At 42.0% G+C, this 20,077-nt stretch overlaps 1 protein-coding gene across 2 annotated transcripts in view; it reads left to right on the top strand.

Moving 5' to 3' along the window:
* The window catches only part of GAD1 (glutamate decarboxylase 1), a 42,033-nt gene that overhangs the window by 9,900 nt on the left and 12,056 nt on the right, over positions 1 to 20,077 (top strand). For both annotated transcript variants that reach the window (XM_032755421.2, XM_032755422.2), the window contains exons 4-10: positions 2,327 to 2,485; positions 3,784 to 4,026; positions 9,333 to 9,423; positions 16,569 to 16,681; positions 18,009 to 18,124; positions 18,209 to 18,288; positions 18,512 to 18,566. In XM_032755421.2, coding sequence (XP_032611312.1) covers positions 2,327 to 2,485; positions 3,784 to 4,026; positions 9,333 to 9,423; positions 16,569 to 16,681; positions 18,009 to 18,124; positions 18,209 to 18,288; positions 18,512 to 18,566 — 857 coding nt within the window. The remainder of the gene's footprint in view (positions 1 to 2,326; positions 2,486 to 3,783; positions 4,027 to 9,332; positions 9,424 to 16,568; positions 16,682 to 18,008; positions 18,125 to 18,208; positions 18,289 to 18,511; positions 18,567 to 20,077) is intronic.

Below are 20,077 nucleotides of genomic sequence, written 5' to 3'. Positions count from 1 at the left end.
GCTTCCTGCAGCTGCCCAGAGGGAAGGGGCTTCAAGGTGGGGAGACTCAGGGAGTGAGTCAGAAGCCTAATCAGACATCAGGGACAACAGAGTGGAGGTTCAGCTGGGTAGGATCTCACTGCATGAGGCCACAAGGGTTTGATCTTTCAAGTCTGGCAAATTCCACAGCTCAATGTTCTGGGATGAGAGGAGCAGTCTCAGAGTTCAGGTGCCATCTGATCCTGCATCCCTCTGGCAAATGAGTGCTGGCTCCTGGTTCTGGACTTTGAGGATTTGGAGGAGGAATTCAGGAAGTAGGCAGAAGATATGGAAAAGGATACAACCCCATCTTTATACCCAAGTGTGGAGCTCTATCATAGTGTATTTCCCCCCTTCTCATGTCCTTTGGGCTTTAGTGATAAATGTAAAAGGTGCTGGGAGCAACAAAAAGCTTGGTGGCTCTGCTTTCCCATTCTTCCCTCCAGAAATAGCCCCTGGCTCCCTTGTGTGGGAGGATTCTAATCACCACAGCCTTCCCATGCATCCCTCCTTCTCCCACCCATCACAGTTGAATTGTAGTCCTGGGAAGCAAAGTTGAATTCTCCAGATTAACTTGCCTTTTTGCACCTCTTGGGACTTTCTTCCAAGTCTGCCTTGTGACACATGTGACTCCCGAAGGATCTTGGTATTTACAGAGACAGCTTTGGGGTCACCAAGAAGCTTAGAACTTTTTCGTCTTTTCAGTGTGCTGCATTTTGGGCTAAGACTGAGGCTGAATTGAAGGAGGAGAAGCCAAGGGAAAGAGCAGACGTGTGGGCCAGGAGCCCCACAGGGGATGGTGGAGATGTGGAGGGAGTGTGCTCCACTCTGGCAGGTTCTCCTGCCCTTTTGGCTCAACTCTCCTTCCCCGTTTGCTGCTGGAGTTTGTCCTGCTCACCTCAGGCAGGAGAACTTTCCACTCCCCCCGAGGGGCAGAGGTGAGGCACTGAGAATCCCGCCCTGGGCTCAGATCCCTCCTGTCATCTCTGGAGTTCTTGGATGACTAGTTTTATTCCAGCATTGGTCACTATCTGCCAGGCTTGTAGGCTCCTGGAGGGCAGGGGATCTGTCTCACTAGCTTTATCAGTCCCCAGTCCTAGATGCTTATTAGCAAACTGTTTTTGTACAACAGGTGCTCAATAAGTACTTATAGAATTAAATGGCAACACACATAAGATTGAAGCTTTTTTTTGTCTCGCAATACCTTCATTCAAGGAGAGGGGGTGGTGCAAGAAAAGCTGCATTCAGGTTTGCATTCAGAAAAATACCACTTATGTTCAACCTTGTGAGCATTACCTGGTGCTGGAGGAAAGTGTCTGCCCGAATCCTCTGTGTTGGACCTCACTCCTTCTCCTTCTGCTGTCCTCACCCCTCCTCCTTCTGCTGTCCTCCCTCTGCTGTCCTCACCCTCCTCCCTCCGCAGTCCTCACCTTCCTCCCTCTGCTATCCTCATCCCCTTCCCTCTGCTGTCCTCATCCTCCTCCTCTGCTGTCCTCACCCTCCTCCCTCTGCTGTCTGCACCCTCCTCCCTCTGCTGTCCTCACCCCTCCTCTCTCTACTGTCCTCACCCCTCCTCTCTCTGCTGTCCTAACCCCTCACCTCTCTTCCTCTGTGTCCTTGCTCTCCTTCTCTGTGTTCTCACCTCCTTCTTGTGTCCTCACCCCTTCCTCTGCTGTCCTCCATTTTCACCCTCCTCCCTCTGCTGTCCCCACCCTCCTCCCTCTGCTGTCCTCATCCCTCCTCTTCCCTCCATGGTCCTCACTGTCCTCCCTCTACTGTCCTCACCCTCCTCCTCTGCTGTCCTCACCCCTCCCCTTCCCTCTGTTGTCCTTGCCCTCCTCCCTCTGCTGTCCTCACCCTCCTCCCTCAGCTGTCCTCCCCTCTCCTCCTCCCTCTGCTGTTCTCTCCCCTCCTCATTCTGGTTATACAGCCCATAAACAGTGTTGGCAGCATCTTCTCTGATTGTGTCCCCTCCTTTAAAGCCCTATCCTGGGGCTGGTCACTGGAGTGGAAGCTGTCTAGCTTACTTAATTGTGAGTTCACTGTCACATTCGGAGAGGAGAACAGGCTTCACTTACTGTTTTTCTCTCTTGCATGACTGGGTCTCTGCCACTGATGACACTTGGCACTGCCCCCCTCCCTGCCTGAAGGCGAGCAGTGCCAGAGCCACTGTATTTAAAACACAGACACTCGCTTCTTTTCTTAGGAGAAACAAGAGCCCTGCTTGGAGAGTTAATCCGCTCCGCAGCTGACCCTCAGGGACCGGGCAGTTTGCAGCACTCTCTCTGACCAGCTTCTTGTGCCATAGGCTTCTTGCAAAGGACCAACAGCCTGGAAGAGAAGAGTCGCCTTGTGAGTGCCTTCAAGGAGAGGCAGTCCTCCAAGAACCTGCTTTCCTGTGAAAACAGCGACCGGGATGCCCGCTTCCGGCGCACAGAGACGGACTTCTCCAATCTGTTTGCTAGAGGTAGCCCCTGCCCCACTCCCACCCCATGCTAGCCAGCAGATTTCTTATTTGAGTTTCTTGACTTTTTCCTGCAATTTTACTTCTTTTATCAAGAAATGTCATTATTCTCTCTGAATCCACATGAAACTGCTTTTGCGACTTTGGGAGAATATAATTGACTCCCTCCCTCCCTGCTGCCCAGGTCTCCATCATTTTGGAAACTGGATGAAGGCAGTCAATAAAAGTCAACTCTAAAGACACTCAAGGGAACAAATATGGATTCATAGACTCTCAGAGTCGAAGGAACCTTGCATATAAGAAAATCTAATGATTTCCTTAATAACATTTATCTTGCAAGATTGGCCACACACATACACACAAAATCACACTATGGGAAGTTGCATGCTGAGCCTCATAACCAACGAGTGTCCTGGAACTTGTTTTCCTTTCAGAGATGTTTCACTAACCCCTGCTGCCCCACAACTCTCGTCTTAGGAGGTGCTTTACCAGTCTCTCCCAAAGAGCTCACAGGTAGATCCACTGCCATCCCCTTCCGTGAACTTCCCATAGGGCCACAGAAGGCAGACCAGAGTATTAAACAGTATGTCCCTAAAACCCTGGAGCTAACCCAGGGAGTCACAGAGAGTATCATGCACAGCTGCACAGCCTGCTTGTGAGCTACAGAATTGGGCCCCTACAGCTTTTTTCCCTGCCTAACCTCCAGCCTGACTACTGCAGACCCTGTCACCCAAAGTCACCTCTGGATATCTCAAAGTCCAGGCCTAAAAGGATGGGGTCAAGAAAGAGGCAGGGGTTCCCTGTCCCACCTTCTTGAGCCCCATCTTCCAGCTCCAGTTTCCTGTCTAAGGACACCGCCAAGGACCACCCTCTTCAGGGGGGACCTCAGCCTCTACCCATAGAGGCCTTACCCTCTGATGCCAACAGACCAAGCACATCACAACACCAAACCCTGATCCCACGGGAGCATGACAGATGCCCCCTCAATCACACTCCTCACAGGTGCCCATTCAACCTGCAGATGACAACCACAGTCGCAGGTTGTTCACGGCATCTCAGAGCACTTAATTCCATATCTGAGCAGCCTGTCAGAAAGGCTGTGAACCCCCAGGAAGCATGTGCAAAACTTCTGTGTATATGCATTTTTCTGGGGATGTGGTATGTCAGATTCTCAGTGCACATACATATCCCGGAATGAAATCAGGCCTATACAGATAGCATGGTTAATATTAGGGGTCTCTGGGCTGAAAAAATCTAGATATGAGTCAGGTGATAACCATTCATTGCTCTCCTCAATTCAGATCTGCTTCCGGCTAAGAACGGTGAGGAGCAAACCGTGCAGTTCCTCCTGGAAGTGGTGGATATACTCCTCAACTATGTCCGCAAGACATTTGATCGCTCCACCAAGGTGCTGGACTTCCATCACCCACACCAGTTGCTGGAAGGCATGGAGGGCTTCAACTTGGAGCTCTCTGACCACCCTGAGTCCCTGGAGCAGATCTTGGTTGACTGCAGAGACACCTTGAAATATGGGGTTCGCACAGGTAAGGGGGAGAGTTGGGTAGACAGGTGGTGGCAACTTTGCCCTCCATCTCACCCTTGCCAGTTGTGAGGATATCAAACTTGTGTTGGAGGAAAAACACAGCCCTGGTGAGAGAAGGCGGCAAAGTACCCAGTGACCACAAGAACAAGCTTGGGCAGTAATAGTTGGTGGAGGGACCCAACCCAGGCAAAAGTTCATCAGCATATATCATGGTAAAAGTAGATAAAAAAGATACAAATGCTTGGTGCTAGGTCAAGTTCTGTATAAAGAGTTTTCATTCTGGCCAAGCAGAATGGCTCATGCCTACAATCCCAGCACTTTGGGAGGCCAAGGTGGGCAGAATGCTTGAGCTCAGGAGTTCAAGACCAGCCTGGGCAACATGGTGAAACCTTGTCTTTCTCTATATATACATATATAATATATATATGTTTATATATATATGAAAATGAGCTGGGAATGGTGGCTTGCACCTGTAGTCCCAGCTACTCAGGAGGCTGAGGCCAAGAGGCAGAGGCTGCAGTGAGCCAAGATCGTGCCACTGCACTCCAGCCTGGGCAACAGATCGGGACCCTATCTCAAAAAAAAGAATTTTCATTCTTGGATTTAGGCTGTTCACAACCTAAAGAGAGCAGAATGACCCATCCTCTGCTTCTTTTCTTGCCTCCATTTTCAGGTCTATTTCATTCTGATAAATCCTGCCCTTGCCTGTCCCTGACACTGGGGAGAATTGGGCTATTTCCCCTCCCTTTCCGTATTAGTTTCCCAGGAATGCCATTATAAATGACCACAAATTGGATGGCTCAAAACAATAGAAATTTGTTCTCTCACAATTCTGGAGGCTAGGAGTTTAAAATCAAGCTGCTGGCTATGCTCTCTCTGATGGCTCTTGGAGAGGATCCACCCTTGCCTCTACCAGCTTCCAGGTGTTGTGGATATTCCTTGGCATTTGTTGGCTTGTAGATGCATCGCTCCAACCTCTGCCTTCACTTCACATGGCCTTCTTCCTGTATGTGTGTCCAAATTTCCCTCTCCTCATAAGAATGCCAGTCGTTGGATTAAGGCCCACCCCAATCCAGCATGACCTCATCTTAACATGATTACATCCGCAAAGACCCAATTTCCAAATAAGGTCACATTCACAGGAACCAAGGATTAGGATTTGAACACATCTTTTTGAGGAACACAATTCAACCCATGATACCTTTTACCGGCTAGGCCAAAAAGACACATGCACACCCACCCACACACACACACACATACATGCCTTCTCATTCTACTGCAACTTCTGGAACTTAGGACACTCTGAGTCACCAAATTCTATTTCCAATGGGAGTCCTTGAGGATGTCCTCTTGCCTCCTTTTCATGTTCCAGGAGCCCTCTCTAATCAGCAATCCTCATCAAAGCAGTTGCTTTCCAATTGCCTCAAGTTCAAGGACTTTGGGGCCTCTGTCTGAGATGCTTAGAAACAGCTCAGACTGTGGACTAAGCCCAGGAGTGACGCAGTGGTTTCTTCTCCCTATAACTCTCTCCACATTACAGTCTGGCTTTCCTGAGCTCTCAGGCAGACAGATCTAGAAGAATTGACAGTCCCTAGCATAGTTGCCACCACAGGGGAAGCCCCAAGGCCACAACTGGCAATCCTGTGTTCTTTCTTCTTCTTTGTCTCTCCTTCTGTATTTTCCTTCTCATTCTTCCTCGTCATTTGAAGATAGATTTAAGACTGAGACTAGGAGGCTGGTGGTGATAGAGCTGAGTAAGACTATTGGATGTCAAAAACAAAGTGTTATAATGAAATAATGATGCTGGCCAGAGACGCTTTTTAAAATGAGGAATCCCAGAGAGCTGCTGAGGTCTGCCAACACCACTGGAATAAGTGTAGCTTCATTAAATGACTGCTGGTACACAAGACTCAATTATATGTACAAAATTTATGTTGTTTGATTTTTAAAGAAAAGCACTCTATCAATTTACATTTAGTTACTTCTCATCTTGGTCAGATGGCTAATATATTCCTGATGGAAAACAAATGTGTTATTTGGCTGCATTTTAAAAAGAGTCAGAATTCCCCATGTATGTTTAGCTTGACTTGCTTTGGTGTGATATTTTGAACTTTGAGAAAGAGAGATGAGAACTACATCATTTTATTATGAAAGCCCAGAATGGTGTTGTCCCTCAAATAAAAATACGTGATTTTGTCATAATATCATCTAATATTATCTACAAAACCAAAGCATCTTGTGGTCAGAGAAAGTACTGACGGGCCTGGCCTGGTGGCTCACACTCGTGGCCCCATCACGTTGGCAGGCTGGCAGGTGGATCACGTGAGCTCAGGAGTTCAAGACTAACCTGGGCAAAACCCCATCTCTACCAAAAATACAAAAATTAGCTGAGCGTGGTAGTGTGCACCTGTGATCCCAGCTACTCTGGAGGCTGAAGTGGGAGGATCACTTGAGCCCGGGAGGCGGAGGTTGCAGTGCGCTGAGATCACGCCACTGCACCACTCCAGCCTGGGTGACAGCAGGACCCTGTTTCAAAAAAAAAAAGCAGAGAGAGAGAAAGCATTGACTTTTATTAGTCCACTGTATGAACCCACTTAGGTACTTAGCCTGCAAACATTCATTTTTGTTTCTCAGAGTTGCTTCTTGGGACAGATATTTGTCTTTACAGAGTTCACAGTCTTCCAAGCAATGTGAAACCTCCTGCTATATCTCAGGATTTTGGCCCTGATAAAAGCATGCTGTTGCTGCCATGTCAAAACAGCTCCTGGTTACTGATGTGGAAATTAAGCATAGATAAGGAGCAATAGGGTAAACCCCACAGGTAGCTAGACACAGTAGAAAGTATTTTTTCAAGGATATTAATGCATTAATAGGCTCAGCCAAAATAATGAATTGGGTTTTAATAGTGAAAACATACAGATCCGGGTATAGTCTGTGAAGAGATGATGGCATTTAGAAATTTCTCTATAAATTAATAAAAGACTTCTTTTAAAAAATGAACCAGCCTATAGAGATTTCCCATGAACTAACAGGCACCAGTCAGCCTTCAGCCACAGAAGCTACTTAAGTGATTTGTAGATATGCTGGATTCCCTTCGTTGTTCTTTTTAAAACTTTTTCTTATGGAAAATTTTAAACTTATACAAAAGTAGAATCCTATAATGAACCCTATATACCTAATGCCCTGCTTTATTATCAGCTTTTACCTGTACTGCCATCCACTCCCCATCACCTACATTACATGAAAGCAAATCCCCAACATAATATTATTGTATCCATAAATATTCATTCATTTTTTTTTTTTTTGAGATGGAGTTTCAGTCTTGTTGCCCAAGCTGGAGTGGACTGCAGTGGCGTGATCTCGGCTCACTGCAACCTCCCCTCTTGGGTTCAAGCGATTCCCCTGCCTCACCCTCCTGAGAAGCTGGAAATATAGGTACTTGCCACTATGCCTGGCTAATTTTTGTATTTTTTTAGTAGAGATGGGGTTTCACCATGTTGGCCAGGCTGGTCTTGAACTCCTGACTTCAGATGACCCACCCGCCTTGGCCTCCCAAAGTGTTGGGATTGCAGGCATGAGCCACCATGCCTGGCCCAATATTCATTCTTAAGAACTTTTTTTAAAAATCCACAATGTCATTGTCATACCTGAAAAAAAATTTATAGCTCCTTAATGAAATATTTAGTCAGTTTTCAAATTTCCAATTGTATCATGAACGTCATAAATGCTTTAATTTAGTTAAACTCATTTGAATCAGGATCCAAATAAGTTTCTTACATGCAGTTGTTTGCCATGTCTCCTAATCAAGAGCTCTCCCCCTCCAACTCTTCTTTTTTTTCTTGTAGTTTATTTGTAGGAAAACTTTACTTTAAAAAATAATTCTTTCCTTCTCCCCCTACCTGAATTTAGGCCATGAGCGGCCCAGCACCATATCTATCATCTGTTATTTTCATCCAATATAGAGAATTGAAATTGAAATTGAAATTGAAACTATTTTGTTACTCAATAGAAATTCTGGTAGATATAAGATTTGGGGGCACAAGGTTGTAACCATAAGCTAAAAATAAGATTTTGAAGGACTTTGTGTCCTTTATATTTTAATGGACAAAGAGATACTATTTCACTTTGTGTTAATCTCTCTGTCTTTGTCCATCTTTTGTTTCTGCCAAGCTGTATGGTTTTGATACATTATTAAATAGCGTTATTGCATTTATTTACCATTCAGTCTTGTCTTAAAATGAAGTGTTATTGTTAAAAGTTTTTAAATGGATATTGCATATATATTTTAATGGCTTTCAATAAATGTGTTGTTTCAAAAGACCTCAGATTCTGTTGGCAATGAGCAAAGTAGAGTAACGTGGAATCATTTAACTATCTAGGATAGTCCACATGAATATCTAGAATATGGCCCCATACTTAAACTAACTTTACTAGTTATGCTTCTTTTAGTTTTCTCTAAAAGCCAGTATTATTTTGTGAGGGCTCTTAAGATGCAGAGATTGGTATCTTCTGATATAAGAAGTCATAGTCCAGATGTTCTGAATCACATCTAGGGAAGAATAGAGATTCTCAGAGAGGAGAGTCAGACCAGGAACATTCTAACACTAGCTATTTGACCGTTTTTTTTTTTTTTTTTTTTTCAGAAGCAAAGGCAATTTCTACTGGAAACACAGCAGTCAGCATATCTTTCTAACACCAGTTCCCAGCTACACGTCCCTAGATAATCTATTGCGTTGACTCCTTCCTGACAGCTGAGCCAAGCCTGCTGATGTGGAGTTGAGTTTTCTGTTGAATGCTAAGTTGGCAAAAACTTGGCAACAATCCTGAATTTGCCGAGAGCAAAGCCTGTTAAAGCATACTGTGGGTTGCACAGGGATTTAGATTTACGTAGCAAAAGCAATTATTTCACCAACAACTGAATGAGTGAAATAGGCTGCCCATTTCACAGAGGAGAGCTAAGTTATCTCAGCCATAAATTTAATTTGAAGGTCATTTGACTATATATACATTGGCAAAACACATCAAAACACAAAACACTGGAAAGCATGATTTGTTTCATGATATTGGATATTATTCTTTAAAAGCATGATGCTTTAGAAACAGAAGTTTGAGGGACATCATGAATGTTAATGGTTGGTATAGAGTGGGTCAACCTGCCCTTCCTTCTTCAATATCCTTGAGCAGCCTTATTCGACATATCACTGGGATGGAAGCCCCAACAGTGTGACCCAGTGGGGCAGGCCATTTGCCTTGAAGATAGGTTGAGAAATCTGCATTTGCCTTGATGCTTTTCTGTTTCCTCTCTAGGTCATCCTCGATTTTTCAACCAGCTCTCCACTGGATTGGATATTATTGGCCTAGCTGGAGAATGGCTGACATCAACAGCCAATACCAATATGTAAGTCTCATATGTTTTCATATAAGCAACCCTGATGTATGACTATGGCTTGTTGCTTTAAAAGTTCAATCCCAGTGGTTCTATTTAAGTTTCCCTGGTCATTTTTTCTCTTAAAATCCTTAGGTTTATCATAGTTCTGATTTAATGGTAAATACTTGATAAACTGTTGTTGAATTTAATAATGGAATTCAAGAAAAGCATGGTCATGAGAAATAATAACTCTAACTTCCAAAATGTAGTGTTGAAATTTCATGTTAAGAGACCTATTTCTCTTGATGGTGTATCTAAAGAGGTTATGTTTTGAGGTATGATCTTGGTTTTACCTTTTTCCACCCAAGCACATTGGTCCTTATCATTTAGGTCATATTTCTTCCATAATTAAAGCAGCCATAAACCTACAAACCAATCTGATCAACCTATTGCTTAACTAAAAATTCTAAAACAAAATTCAGCCGGTACTGATACAGTATATATTCTTTTCAAAATAAGTGATTGTTTTTCTAAATGTGACATTTTTTTCATACTTGTGTAGGCAAAGCCTTTCTTTGTTTCTAAGTTCTTGAAAATTTACACAAAACTGACTCTAAGGTCCTGTAGGGTATGGGGTGCAAGTACTACCTGGGTAGTCTTATAGCAACCATCCCAGATTTTCCTCTACATACATGTGCCCTCTTTTAAGAAAATGTCAGATTACTAATCGATGGAGGGTCATCAGAGTACTGCCTTTGCTCTCAACACTAATGACAATGTTTTACCAGTATCTATACATCCAGACAATGGCACTACATTCTATTAAAGTATCCAAAGGAAAATAATAAAACAAATATCTTATAATAATTTAAAAACAACTATATAAGAATTATATGGGTGTCCATCACTGTAGAAATATTCAGAAAATAGCCACTCACTTTTTATGTTCATAGAAAAGTAGATTCCAAAAAATGAATTTAGGTAAAATGGTAGTATTGCTTAAAATGAGAAAATCCATTTGATATCAAGATAGAATGTAAATTATTGAAGTTTAAGGTAGTCTGTTTTTCTTAAACGGCTCTCAGCCAGAAAACCTGAAGGCCATTTAAAATTATATAGTGACCCATATGTATTCTAAAGCTGTTTAATGCTGTGACTCAAAATACTTAACTATATTCAGAAAAGTTTCTATTAATTAAGGATTCCTGTTTTCTTGGCTAATTTAAAACAACAGTGACAAACTTTAAAGAGCAAATGTGACAAGAGAAGCCTTTGGTAATAAAAAAGCATAAAAGATTAAACTGATTGAAAAACTAAAATGATTTTCATGCTCTCTGCTTGCAAGTCATGGTTAGCTTCACAGAGTGTCCATGTTGGGTCACTGAGATTTGGAAGGGCCAAGAGGAATACAGGTCAAAGATACAGTTGTTTGGAATTTGAAAAAAAAGCTCCATTTAGCAATCTTTACTGTATTGTGATTTTTGAGATAAAAATATACCAGCCAGCACAGACATCATAGTAGAGTTAATTATAATTTGAGAAAAGACACTAATGTTTAATTGTAGTATCTAGCACTAAGAACAATTTAAATTAGGAAATACAGTTGTTGTTTTTAACTCAACTATTTGGAAAATAAGTGAGAAAAACAGAGTAAAAGATACATATCTATTAAAGTCCAAGTACCCATATTAATACAGGCACTGAATTTACTCAGCACCCTTAAGTGTGTGTTCTGCAGGGCACTCAGCTGCTTTTTCCATGTATATATATGTCTCCAATCTCAAGGTAAATAAGGGACCTCCCCCCTTTCAACCACTTATGACCAGATATTCCTAAACCAGAAAAATCCCACAAATTCTCCTTTTTTGGCATGTGTTCATAAAACCAAAGTCCCTTACTATTCTCTTAGCTCAGCTGCAAAACAGTAAAATGTGTCCCAGCCATCTGAGGTCAAGGCCAATCCAACTAAATGACATGTAGTAATTGCAGCTGTACTGAATGGGAGATATTTATAAAATATGACCGATTCCAACAGATCAATAGAGAAGGTTATTTAAAATAGCAAAATAGTTTCTGTCAGTTCTAGAGACAAGGCATTGTCTGAAGAAGTAATAACTATTATCTAGAAATTGTTCTAAGCCAGTTGCCCTGGAAGATCATGAAATGTGGCAGCACTGTCAGGAGCTGAGGCAAAATTTGCTCCCTTGTGACAATTCCTTCTCCAATTGGGAACAGTGTTTAAAATAAGTCTGGGAAAGAATGGCAAAAGGATCTTTCTATGGCAGTGCAGGATTTATTTAGTGATAATGCCTGGTGTTAGGTCCTGTACTCCCACTGAGTTTAGGTGGCACCTGACAGAAAATAAGAACTATATTCCTCAGTCATAGCCTCTTTAAAAGAACGATCCAATAACCTGACTCAGGTGCAAAGTGCAAGGTGTCTGACTATTAGAATAGAAAGACCGTAGGTCAGGTGCGGTGGCTCACACCTGTAATCCCAGCACTTTGGGAGGCCAAGGTGGATGGGTCACCTAAAATGGGAGTTCAAGGCCAGCCTGGCCAACATGGTGAAACTCCACGTCTACTAAAAACACAAAAATGAGCCGGGTGTGGTGGCGGGTGCCTGTAATCCCAGCTACTCAGGAGGCTGAGGCAGGAGAATCGCTTGAGCCTGGGAGGTGGAGGTTGCAGTGAGCTGAGACAATGCCACTGCACTCCAGCCTGGGCGACAGAACAAGACTCCATCTCAAAAAAAAAAAAAAAAACTATGTCCATGCCTTTACACCTGCTTTTGCACATAGCTGTGCAGTATATTCTTCTAAGCAACAACCCAGTGAAGATCCAAAGAAAACTTCACAAATATGTAGTTGTCCAAGGCACATACAGCTCTTTTCTTCCAGAACAGGGCCACCAAGCACAGTTGTGCAGGTTGAGCAGGGCCCGAGTGTAAACAACAGCCTGCCCTCAAACATCTAATGGCAATACATAATCTTAATGGCAAGATCTATCATAACCCTTTGCTATGAGGTTATGATTTCAAGCATCTAGCACTTTATTTTCATAGAAAATATCCAGGAGAAATTCTCTGTGGGAGTTATTCATCATTTTACACCACCGGGCAGGTCATTAGAGAGGAGCCTGCAGTAAGCAGTTCTCGTATGTCATGGAAAAGCAGCTGTGACATAGACTTGGAATTCTGGTTAAACACACTAACTCGGAGATCTTAAAACAAATCACTGAATTTCTCTGAACCTCAGTTTCCTCATCAGGAAAATGGAGGATAATAGTATCCATCCTACAGAGTGGTTCTGAAGACCAAAAATGGCTCCAGTCCTAAGTGCCTAGTGTATACAAGGTACAGTGTGTGCACCTAGGAAAGGCAACCACCGCACAGTCACTGTTGCTATTCGAGACCTTCCTGACTCCTTTATTTCTGGACAGTAGAGTGTTTCCCTAAGCTCCCCTCAGCTATGTTACCTTTTAAGGTGAAGACGTACTACCTGTCACATCTGTAAGGAGAAGAAGTCAAGAGGAGTATCAGGATAGAGTCAGCATGGAGGATTATTTCTCTCATTAAAGAAGTTCCCAGTTTGACAGTCACCAGGGATCCAGATTTTGTGTGCCTTTCTAATCCCTATTGTAGCACATGGCTCCCATCCTCAAAGTTGCATTATGGTGCAGCCTGGCTGCTGAAGCTCCAGCCATCACTCTGGTGTTCCAGAACTCAGAAAGGAAGGGAGAGAGGGAGGAAGGGAGGAAGGAAGGGAGGAAGGGAGGAAGGGAGGAAGGGAGGAAGGGAGGGAGCTGGGGAAGGGAGGGAGGGAGGGAGGGAAGGGCAAAAAGAGACATACTCCTTTTTGATTTAAAAAAAAAAAAACCTTCTCAAAAGTCTCACACATTTCCATAAAGCCTCTTTAGCCAGAACTTAGTCCAAGACCACACCAAAAAAGGGTAGAAAATATAATTTTTGATCAGAGTGAACAGCAACCCTAAATAAAATTTAACAAAGCAAGGGAAAATTGATATGGCTAGCAACAAGCAGACTCTGCCACGCAAGAACTACAGCTTGTTGACAGTCAATTTGCCTTCGCTCTGAGTGAACCCCTCTGGGAAGGTGAGTTGAACCACTGCAAAAGGGCTGACTCACTTCCCTACTCAGAATATAGACATGCTCAGAATGCTCCTCTAGTGTCACTCCATGAACGCCACCATCCTACTGTTTTAAATCTTTACTTCCAATCCCATGTTCTTATGCTTCAACCCAGAGCTTCCGTCAGGTTTAGTTTCTGGTTCTGACTCTGAAATGTAATCTTATACTTCGACTTTAGCATCTAACCAGCTTCTTCTGAATTCATATTTGACCTTTGATCTCTTGACTTCATTTGCTTTCCTCAGTCATTTAGGAAAAGGGTACCCAACCTGGAATCCAGGTTGCAAGAGAAGAATCTCCTATAGTTCTATACAAAATGATGTGCCTATCTTCATTTTTTACTTGAAGAGAAGGACTACAGATTTCCTAGGATTCCCAAAGGGATCTGTAATCCCAATTAGGTGAAGAACCACTGGGCATGGTGGCTCACAACTGTAATCTCAGAACTTTGGGAGGCGAAGGCGGGAGGATCGCTTGAGGCCAAGAATTGAAGACCAGCCTGGGCAACATAGTGAGACCTCCATCTCTACACAAAATAAAATAAAAAATAATTGAAAATAAAAAAATTTAAAAAACTGTTTTGGTGGACTTCAAGGCCTTCTTTAAGGGTGCAGCTGCACAGATTGTAAACATGGCCCAGGATGGGGCAGCAGGGTCAGAAGAAGTGTCAGGAATGAAGAACACCATGTCAGCCCATTTGTCAGGCCTGGCTGTGGATCAGCAACCATGGACTGATATACTAGCTTTCAGGAGAGAGTGTCAGGACTAAACTAATAAGTCAGGAAAAGAGTGGAAAATTGGTCCTTTAGACTCAGGCAGGGACTATCAAACAGGATACAGCTAAGGCCAAGAACCAGATGCTAGATTCATCCTAGTAGGTTTCCTCCTCAAGGTTGAGAATGGTGTCTTCTAATATTTTAGTTTCCTTAGTACATAGGATGTCACCTGGCAGAGAATAGTCACTCAGTAAGTATTTGTTGAATAGAACTGAAAGAAAGTTTAGGAATCAGGTACCTGGCGTAGATAAGGAACTGGAAATAGATTAGATCAATTAATCTCATGATAAGCTCTCTAGACTCTTCCTCCTAATCCTGAGAGTAATGGCCATGTTCCTGGTCCTTGGGGAGGCTAATTCATGCAAACCTTGGGCCTAATTGGTTTTAAATCTGAAGCATGGAGTGGGACCTATGCCTGATATTCAGTCCCACTCCCTCTCCCTTGTCCATGTGGTTCCTGCCTGGCCAACATTGACTTGATCCTAAGCCAACTTTCATCCAGTCTTTGATATGGTTCTGATATTATGGTATGTGATTTCATTTGTTCCTTGCCTTACCCCAGAGAGATTTCTTATATAGTACTGGGAGATTCTAGCACAGACACTGCCACCAGTATCTCCTCGCCATGCGAACATTTTTGTCATGTCAACATTTCCAAAAACCAGTGGAACCATTAATAACACATTTGTTCAAGAATGGTTAAAAGCCCATCATGAGTTTGCCTCTTGGTACACTTGGCAGCACAGGCTAAACCAGGAATCCTTCTCTTCTTCTTCCTTTATCAGGCCATCAGACATGAGGGAGTGTTGGTTGCTACGGTGATGGGGCTCAGAGCAGAACCAAAGCATGATTGTGACCTCCAGAGGTGATGGTAACTGCACACATGGTTTCCAAGGGTCTTCCTCCTAAGTTTCCAGGGGCCTCCCAAGGAAAATGGACATATTCTTTTTGGAAATAAAATACTTCTACCAACATATCTGAGGATCCTTCAGGATTTTTTTGTCTTCTTTTACCTCCATGTGATTAATTTGACTGCTTTTTTCATCCACAATTAAAACTTAGTAGCTTCACCTGTGTCTTATGTAAAACAATAGTTATCTCATCCTTACAAATAGCTTTGCCTTACATTAAGCAAGCAAGAACTCCCATTAGTCTTCAACGTTAGCACTTGGCTCAAACACCCTAACCAGTGATAAAGCTTCCCCATGTCACTTAGCTGAGTCAGTCTAGGCATCTCTTTTCGGTGAGGATGATCTGAGCCCAGCCTACAGACTCTAATGCTAAAGAATGCCAAGCAAAAACAAGAAAGACAAAGAGCCTCAGAGCTTAGTAAATATCTTTTTGTTTTCTGGCTTAATTTTCTGTGGACAGACCTTCCTTGATTTTTCTTAGGCCCCACGTTTGGTCTCACGATCTTGTTTCAATGACTAGTCTACCAGACTATGCCTCTGTGTTGAATTGCTTTGAAAAGAGCATGGCTTGCTACTTTTAAATCAGTTTGTTAGAAGATAAATGTAAACTTCCAAGATATCTGATGCCCACAGCTAGTTGTTTATGCCAGTTGACCGTCTTCTTGTTATTTATAATTTGTAATTAGAAAATCATCACTTAGAATTATTCTTGACAGATATTGACTTCAGAGAATTGTAGAAACATAGCTGTCCTTGAGGATTATTAGTAGAAAAACCATGTAGATAATTATATTGAGATCTTTAAAACCTGGGTCAATATTTCCAATTATCTTCACAGTTAGCTTTCAGATGTTTACATTATTTTTAAAAGATAGACTTTGGCTCTGGCTTTTATATATTCTACAAGTGTGAAACTGGCAGTCAGTTTTTTTAAAAAACAAATTGTAAACCAATTTTACATAGAACTTGGAATGCTTTTTTCAATTAACATTTGCATTGTCCTATATAATCTTAGAGGTAAAAGGGACTCAGAAAAGTCGTTTTCTTTCCTTCTATTCCTCTGGGTGGACCATGCCTAAGACATTCCATTCAGATAAGAATCTATTTTGTTGATGAAGTATCACAGGGCTGGCACTTCCACCACCTCTCTCAGTAACCCAGGCTGGTTTCTGACATTTTATGATCGGCGACTTAATGCATTTCCAGGAAATGAATCATGTTAGTGGTTTGGAACAGCTTTTTTTTAGAACCCAACTACAAATACTAAACCAATCCTCTGTGTTCCTAAAATAAGTGGTTTGACTTCTTTCTTTCATCCTTTTTCTTACCACCTTTCCAGGTTTACATATGAAATTGCACCAGTGTTTGTCCTCATGGAACAAATAACACTTAAGAAGATGAGAGAGATAGTTGGATGGTCAAGTAAAGATGGTGATGGGATATTTTCTCCTGGTAGGTTTCTCTTCTCTTCCTCTTCTCAAGGTTTGGGATTCTTAAGAATACAAAATATGAAGTAGGTTTGTGGAAGAATAATGCCTTAAAATTTTTTTGGATACTCTGACTTCCTATTTTTTCAAGATGAAGGCTAACAAAAATGCTACATTTATATGAATTAACTAACAAAGGCTATGCCTAAATCTGTAAAAACTGACAAAGGCTGTGTCTAGATAATGCTAAAGAACCCCATTTTTTTTTTTTTTTTGAGACAGGATCTCACTCTGTCATCCAGGCTAGAGTGCAGTGGTGTGATCCTAGCTCACTGCAGCCTCGAACTCCTGGGCTCAAGTAATCCTCCTGCTTCAGCTTCTCAAGTAGCTGGGACTATAGGCATGTGCCACCATGCCCAGCCGTTTTAAAATTTCTTTTGTAGAAACAAGGTCTCACTATTAAACAACTCCATTCTGTCAACAGCAGTTTGATTATGCTAGGGATCAGTGAATCAAGATTATTAATTAATTGATTGATTTCAGCCAAAATAATATATCTACTTTGAATCTCTAGTTTGAAGTAGATAAAATAAGAATTTTTAAAACAAGGATAGGTATTCTGATGGTGTCAGAGACGGTGTGATTGTGTACAAGGGGAAAAGAAGAAATAAGAATTGCAGTTATCTAGGTAATTCAAGCAGACCACAAATTTGCCTAAGTTTAATTGTCAGATAATTAATGTAAAATTAACTAGTTTGTGTTGGCCAAACATACATAGTTATGTCAGTTCTCCTTGTGTCTTTATTTAGGTAAACATGAGTTTGTTCTAATTTTAATAAACTTAGAGTTCTCCTAAATGACTTAGTAACTCAGTTGGGCTGAAGAGAGCACCTAGGCAGGTAACCAAGAAATGTCATTGTTTCTTTCTGTAGGCTCCATTACTTTCTTTCTCTGTCTTTCTGAACTCAGGGAACAGATTCATCTTTGTTCAGTAAATAGATTGAGCAGAAAGTAAAGCAGGAAGGATATAACTCACCTATCCCTTTGCAGCCACTGATGCAGCTACCTCTTATATTTCTGTCTAGACTTCAGGTGGAAAGGGCACTGAAGTACACGAATCACCTCCAGCCAAATTGCCTAGATAGCTTTGGTAATAAGTGTGACTACTTGTATTCCCAGGGTAAAGGGCCTAGTGGGAAGCCCCAGCAATAGGGAAGCCAGCAAAACCTATCAGGATATTATCCTTCCGCTTCCTGACCTCCCTTGTCTCTTGAGACACCAGCTCAGCATTCGTTTTTAGAAACAATAATGAAAGAGCCCCAACACCTCCCAATATGTCCACTTGCTGACAGGGGGCGCCATATCCAACATGTACAGCATCATGGCTGCTCGCTACAAGTACTTCCCGGAAGTTAAGACAAAGGGCATGGCGGCTGTGCCCAAACTGGTCCTCTTCACCTCAGAACACGTGAGTCGGGGATGCTTTCTCGTGGATAGTGGTGTTTTTTAGGGGACTTTCCAACTTCTAACCTCGAGCCTCTGTTTGTTGCAGAGTCACTATTCCATAAAGAAAGCCGGGGCTGCACTTGGCTTTGGAACTGACAATGTGATTTTGATAAAGTGCAATGAAAGGTAGGCAGGGGAGAGTGAATATTAGGTTCTTGATGTATTAAATGTGTTCATCTGTTAAATTTGTTTTATTGTGCTTAAGGACTGGCTCAGTACATTGTGCCAAGCTGCTAATGGTCTGTTGAAAATATCCGATTAAATTGCTTTTTGCTGCTGCTGAAGCTTTTTTCATGTGCAATCTCATTGATTCTTCATTTTAATTTCCCTCCTTTTCCAATAATTATAGGGGGAAAATAATTCCAGCTGATTTTGAGGCAAAAATTCTTGAAGCCAAACAGAAGGTATGTACTCTGTGGTGCATCTAAACTCCAGTTTAAAAATACCTTCTTTCTGCCCTAGACAAAAAAGTCCTTGATAATATGAGACAATTTTCTTGTGCTTCTAAAATTCTATTCTTAGATATTTGCTTATTTCCAACTAGTAAAATAATTTGGCTTTAAAGCTGTGTCTACACAGTATGAGGGTTTTTTTAAAAAAATGAAAAATTTGGTCATTAAACTTATTTTTCCTGTCTTCATTGTGCCAAGTGATTGGTTTGATGTTCTTCAATAAATCAAATCCCTGAGCATCATGAAGATATAGCCTAATTGAACTTTTTACTTACTACTTGATTGGTATTATCTCATTTTAACAAATGCCATTTTAGCTTAGGATTCTGCTTAGCAAAGTGCTTCCATGCCCTGGCAGATGGCCCATGGTACTTGGCACATCCAGCCTCAACAAACTCTATTAAACAAAAAAACTCATAGAACAGATGTATCCACAAGTCAGTGCCAGGTAGCTGTCAGGCCACTTACCAACACATGGTTGTTTCACTTACATTCTTACCTCCTTCTCTAATTGTAGTTATTTACTGGGGTCTTGGCACAGGAAGTGAATCTAAGTGTTGTATAAGACTGAGCAAGGAGCAGAGGTGGAGCTGAGCTTCACAAAAGCCTAAGAGGCAGGACATAGGGGCTCACACCTGTAATCCCAGCACTTTGGGAGGCTGAGGCGGGAGGATCCCTTGAGCCCAGGAATTCAAGACCAGCCTGGGCAACATAGGGTGACCCACATCTCTACAAAAAATTTTTAAAAATAGCCAGGCGTGGTGGTGCATGCCTATAGTCCCAGCCACTCAGAAAGGTGAGGTGGGAGGATTGCTTGAGTTGGAGAGGTAAAGGCTGAAGTGAGCCATGATCGTGCCAATGCACTCCAGCCTAGGTGACAGAGCAAGAACCTGTCTCAGAAAAAAAGAAAAGCTTAAGATTCACAGATTTCCCCAAACTTGTCTTAGATCTATTACTCTACTCCTTCATTTATTTTTTGTTTATGTCAACATTTCACCACGTCCAGTTAGTGAATGTATCAGCTTTCACAGTGTATAGACCTTTTTTAAATAATCGAACCCCACAATGTTTCAGTATAATTATTATATCAATACCCTTAAAACAACACAGCCTCTTAAAAGAATGATGCACAGGTGATATTCAGAACTATCTGACCATCATTCCAAACACTTATTATTACTCTTTCCTGCTTTATTTTTTGCCATAGAAATTATTGCTATTAAACATACTGTATATTTTGCTTATTTACTTTAGCTTATTATCTGTCACCTGCCACTAAAATGTAAACTCTGCAATGACAGAATTCTTTATCTGTTGTGCTCACTGCTGAGTCCCTAGCATTTATGGCAGGGCCTGGCACATAAAAGGCAATCAAAAAAAATTTGTTGAATAAATGAATGAACGAGTGAATGAGCCAACAAAACACTACTAGACGTAGTATCTGGTAACACATAAGTTTTGTC

The sequence above is a fragment of the Hylobates moloch genome, unplaced genomic scaffold (genome assembly GCF_009828535.3).
Source record: "Hylobates moloch isolate HMO894 unplaced genomic scaffold, HMol_V3 SCAFFOLD_1, whole genome shotgun sequence".
In the NCBI taxonomy this organism is placed as follows: Eukaryota; Metazoa; Chordata; class Mammalia; order Primates; family Hylobatidae; genus Hylobates; species Hylobates moloch.
The sequence above is the reverse complement of the archived record's forward strand: the minus strand, read 5'-3'. Positions and strand labels throughout refer to the sequence as shown.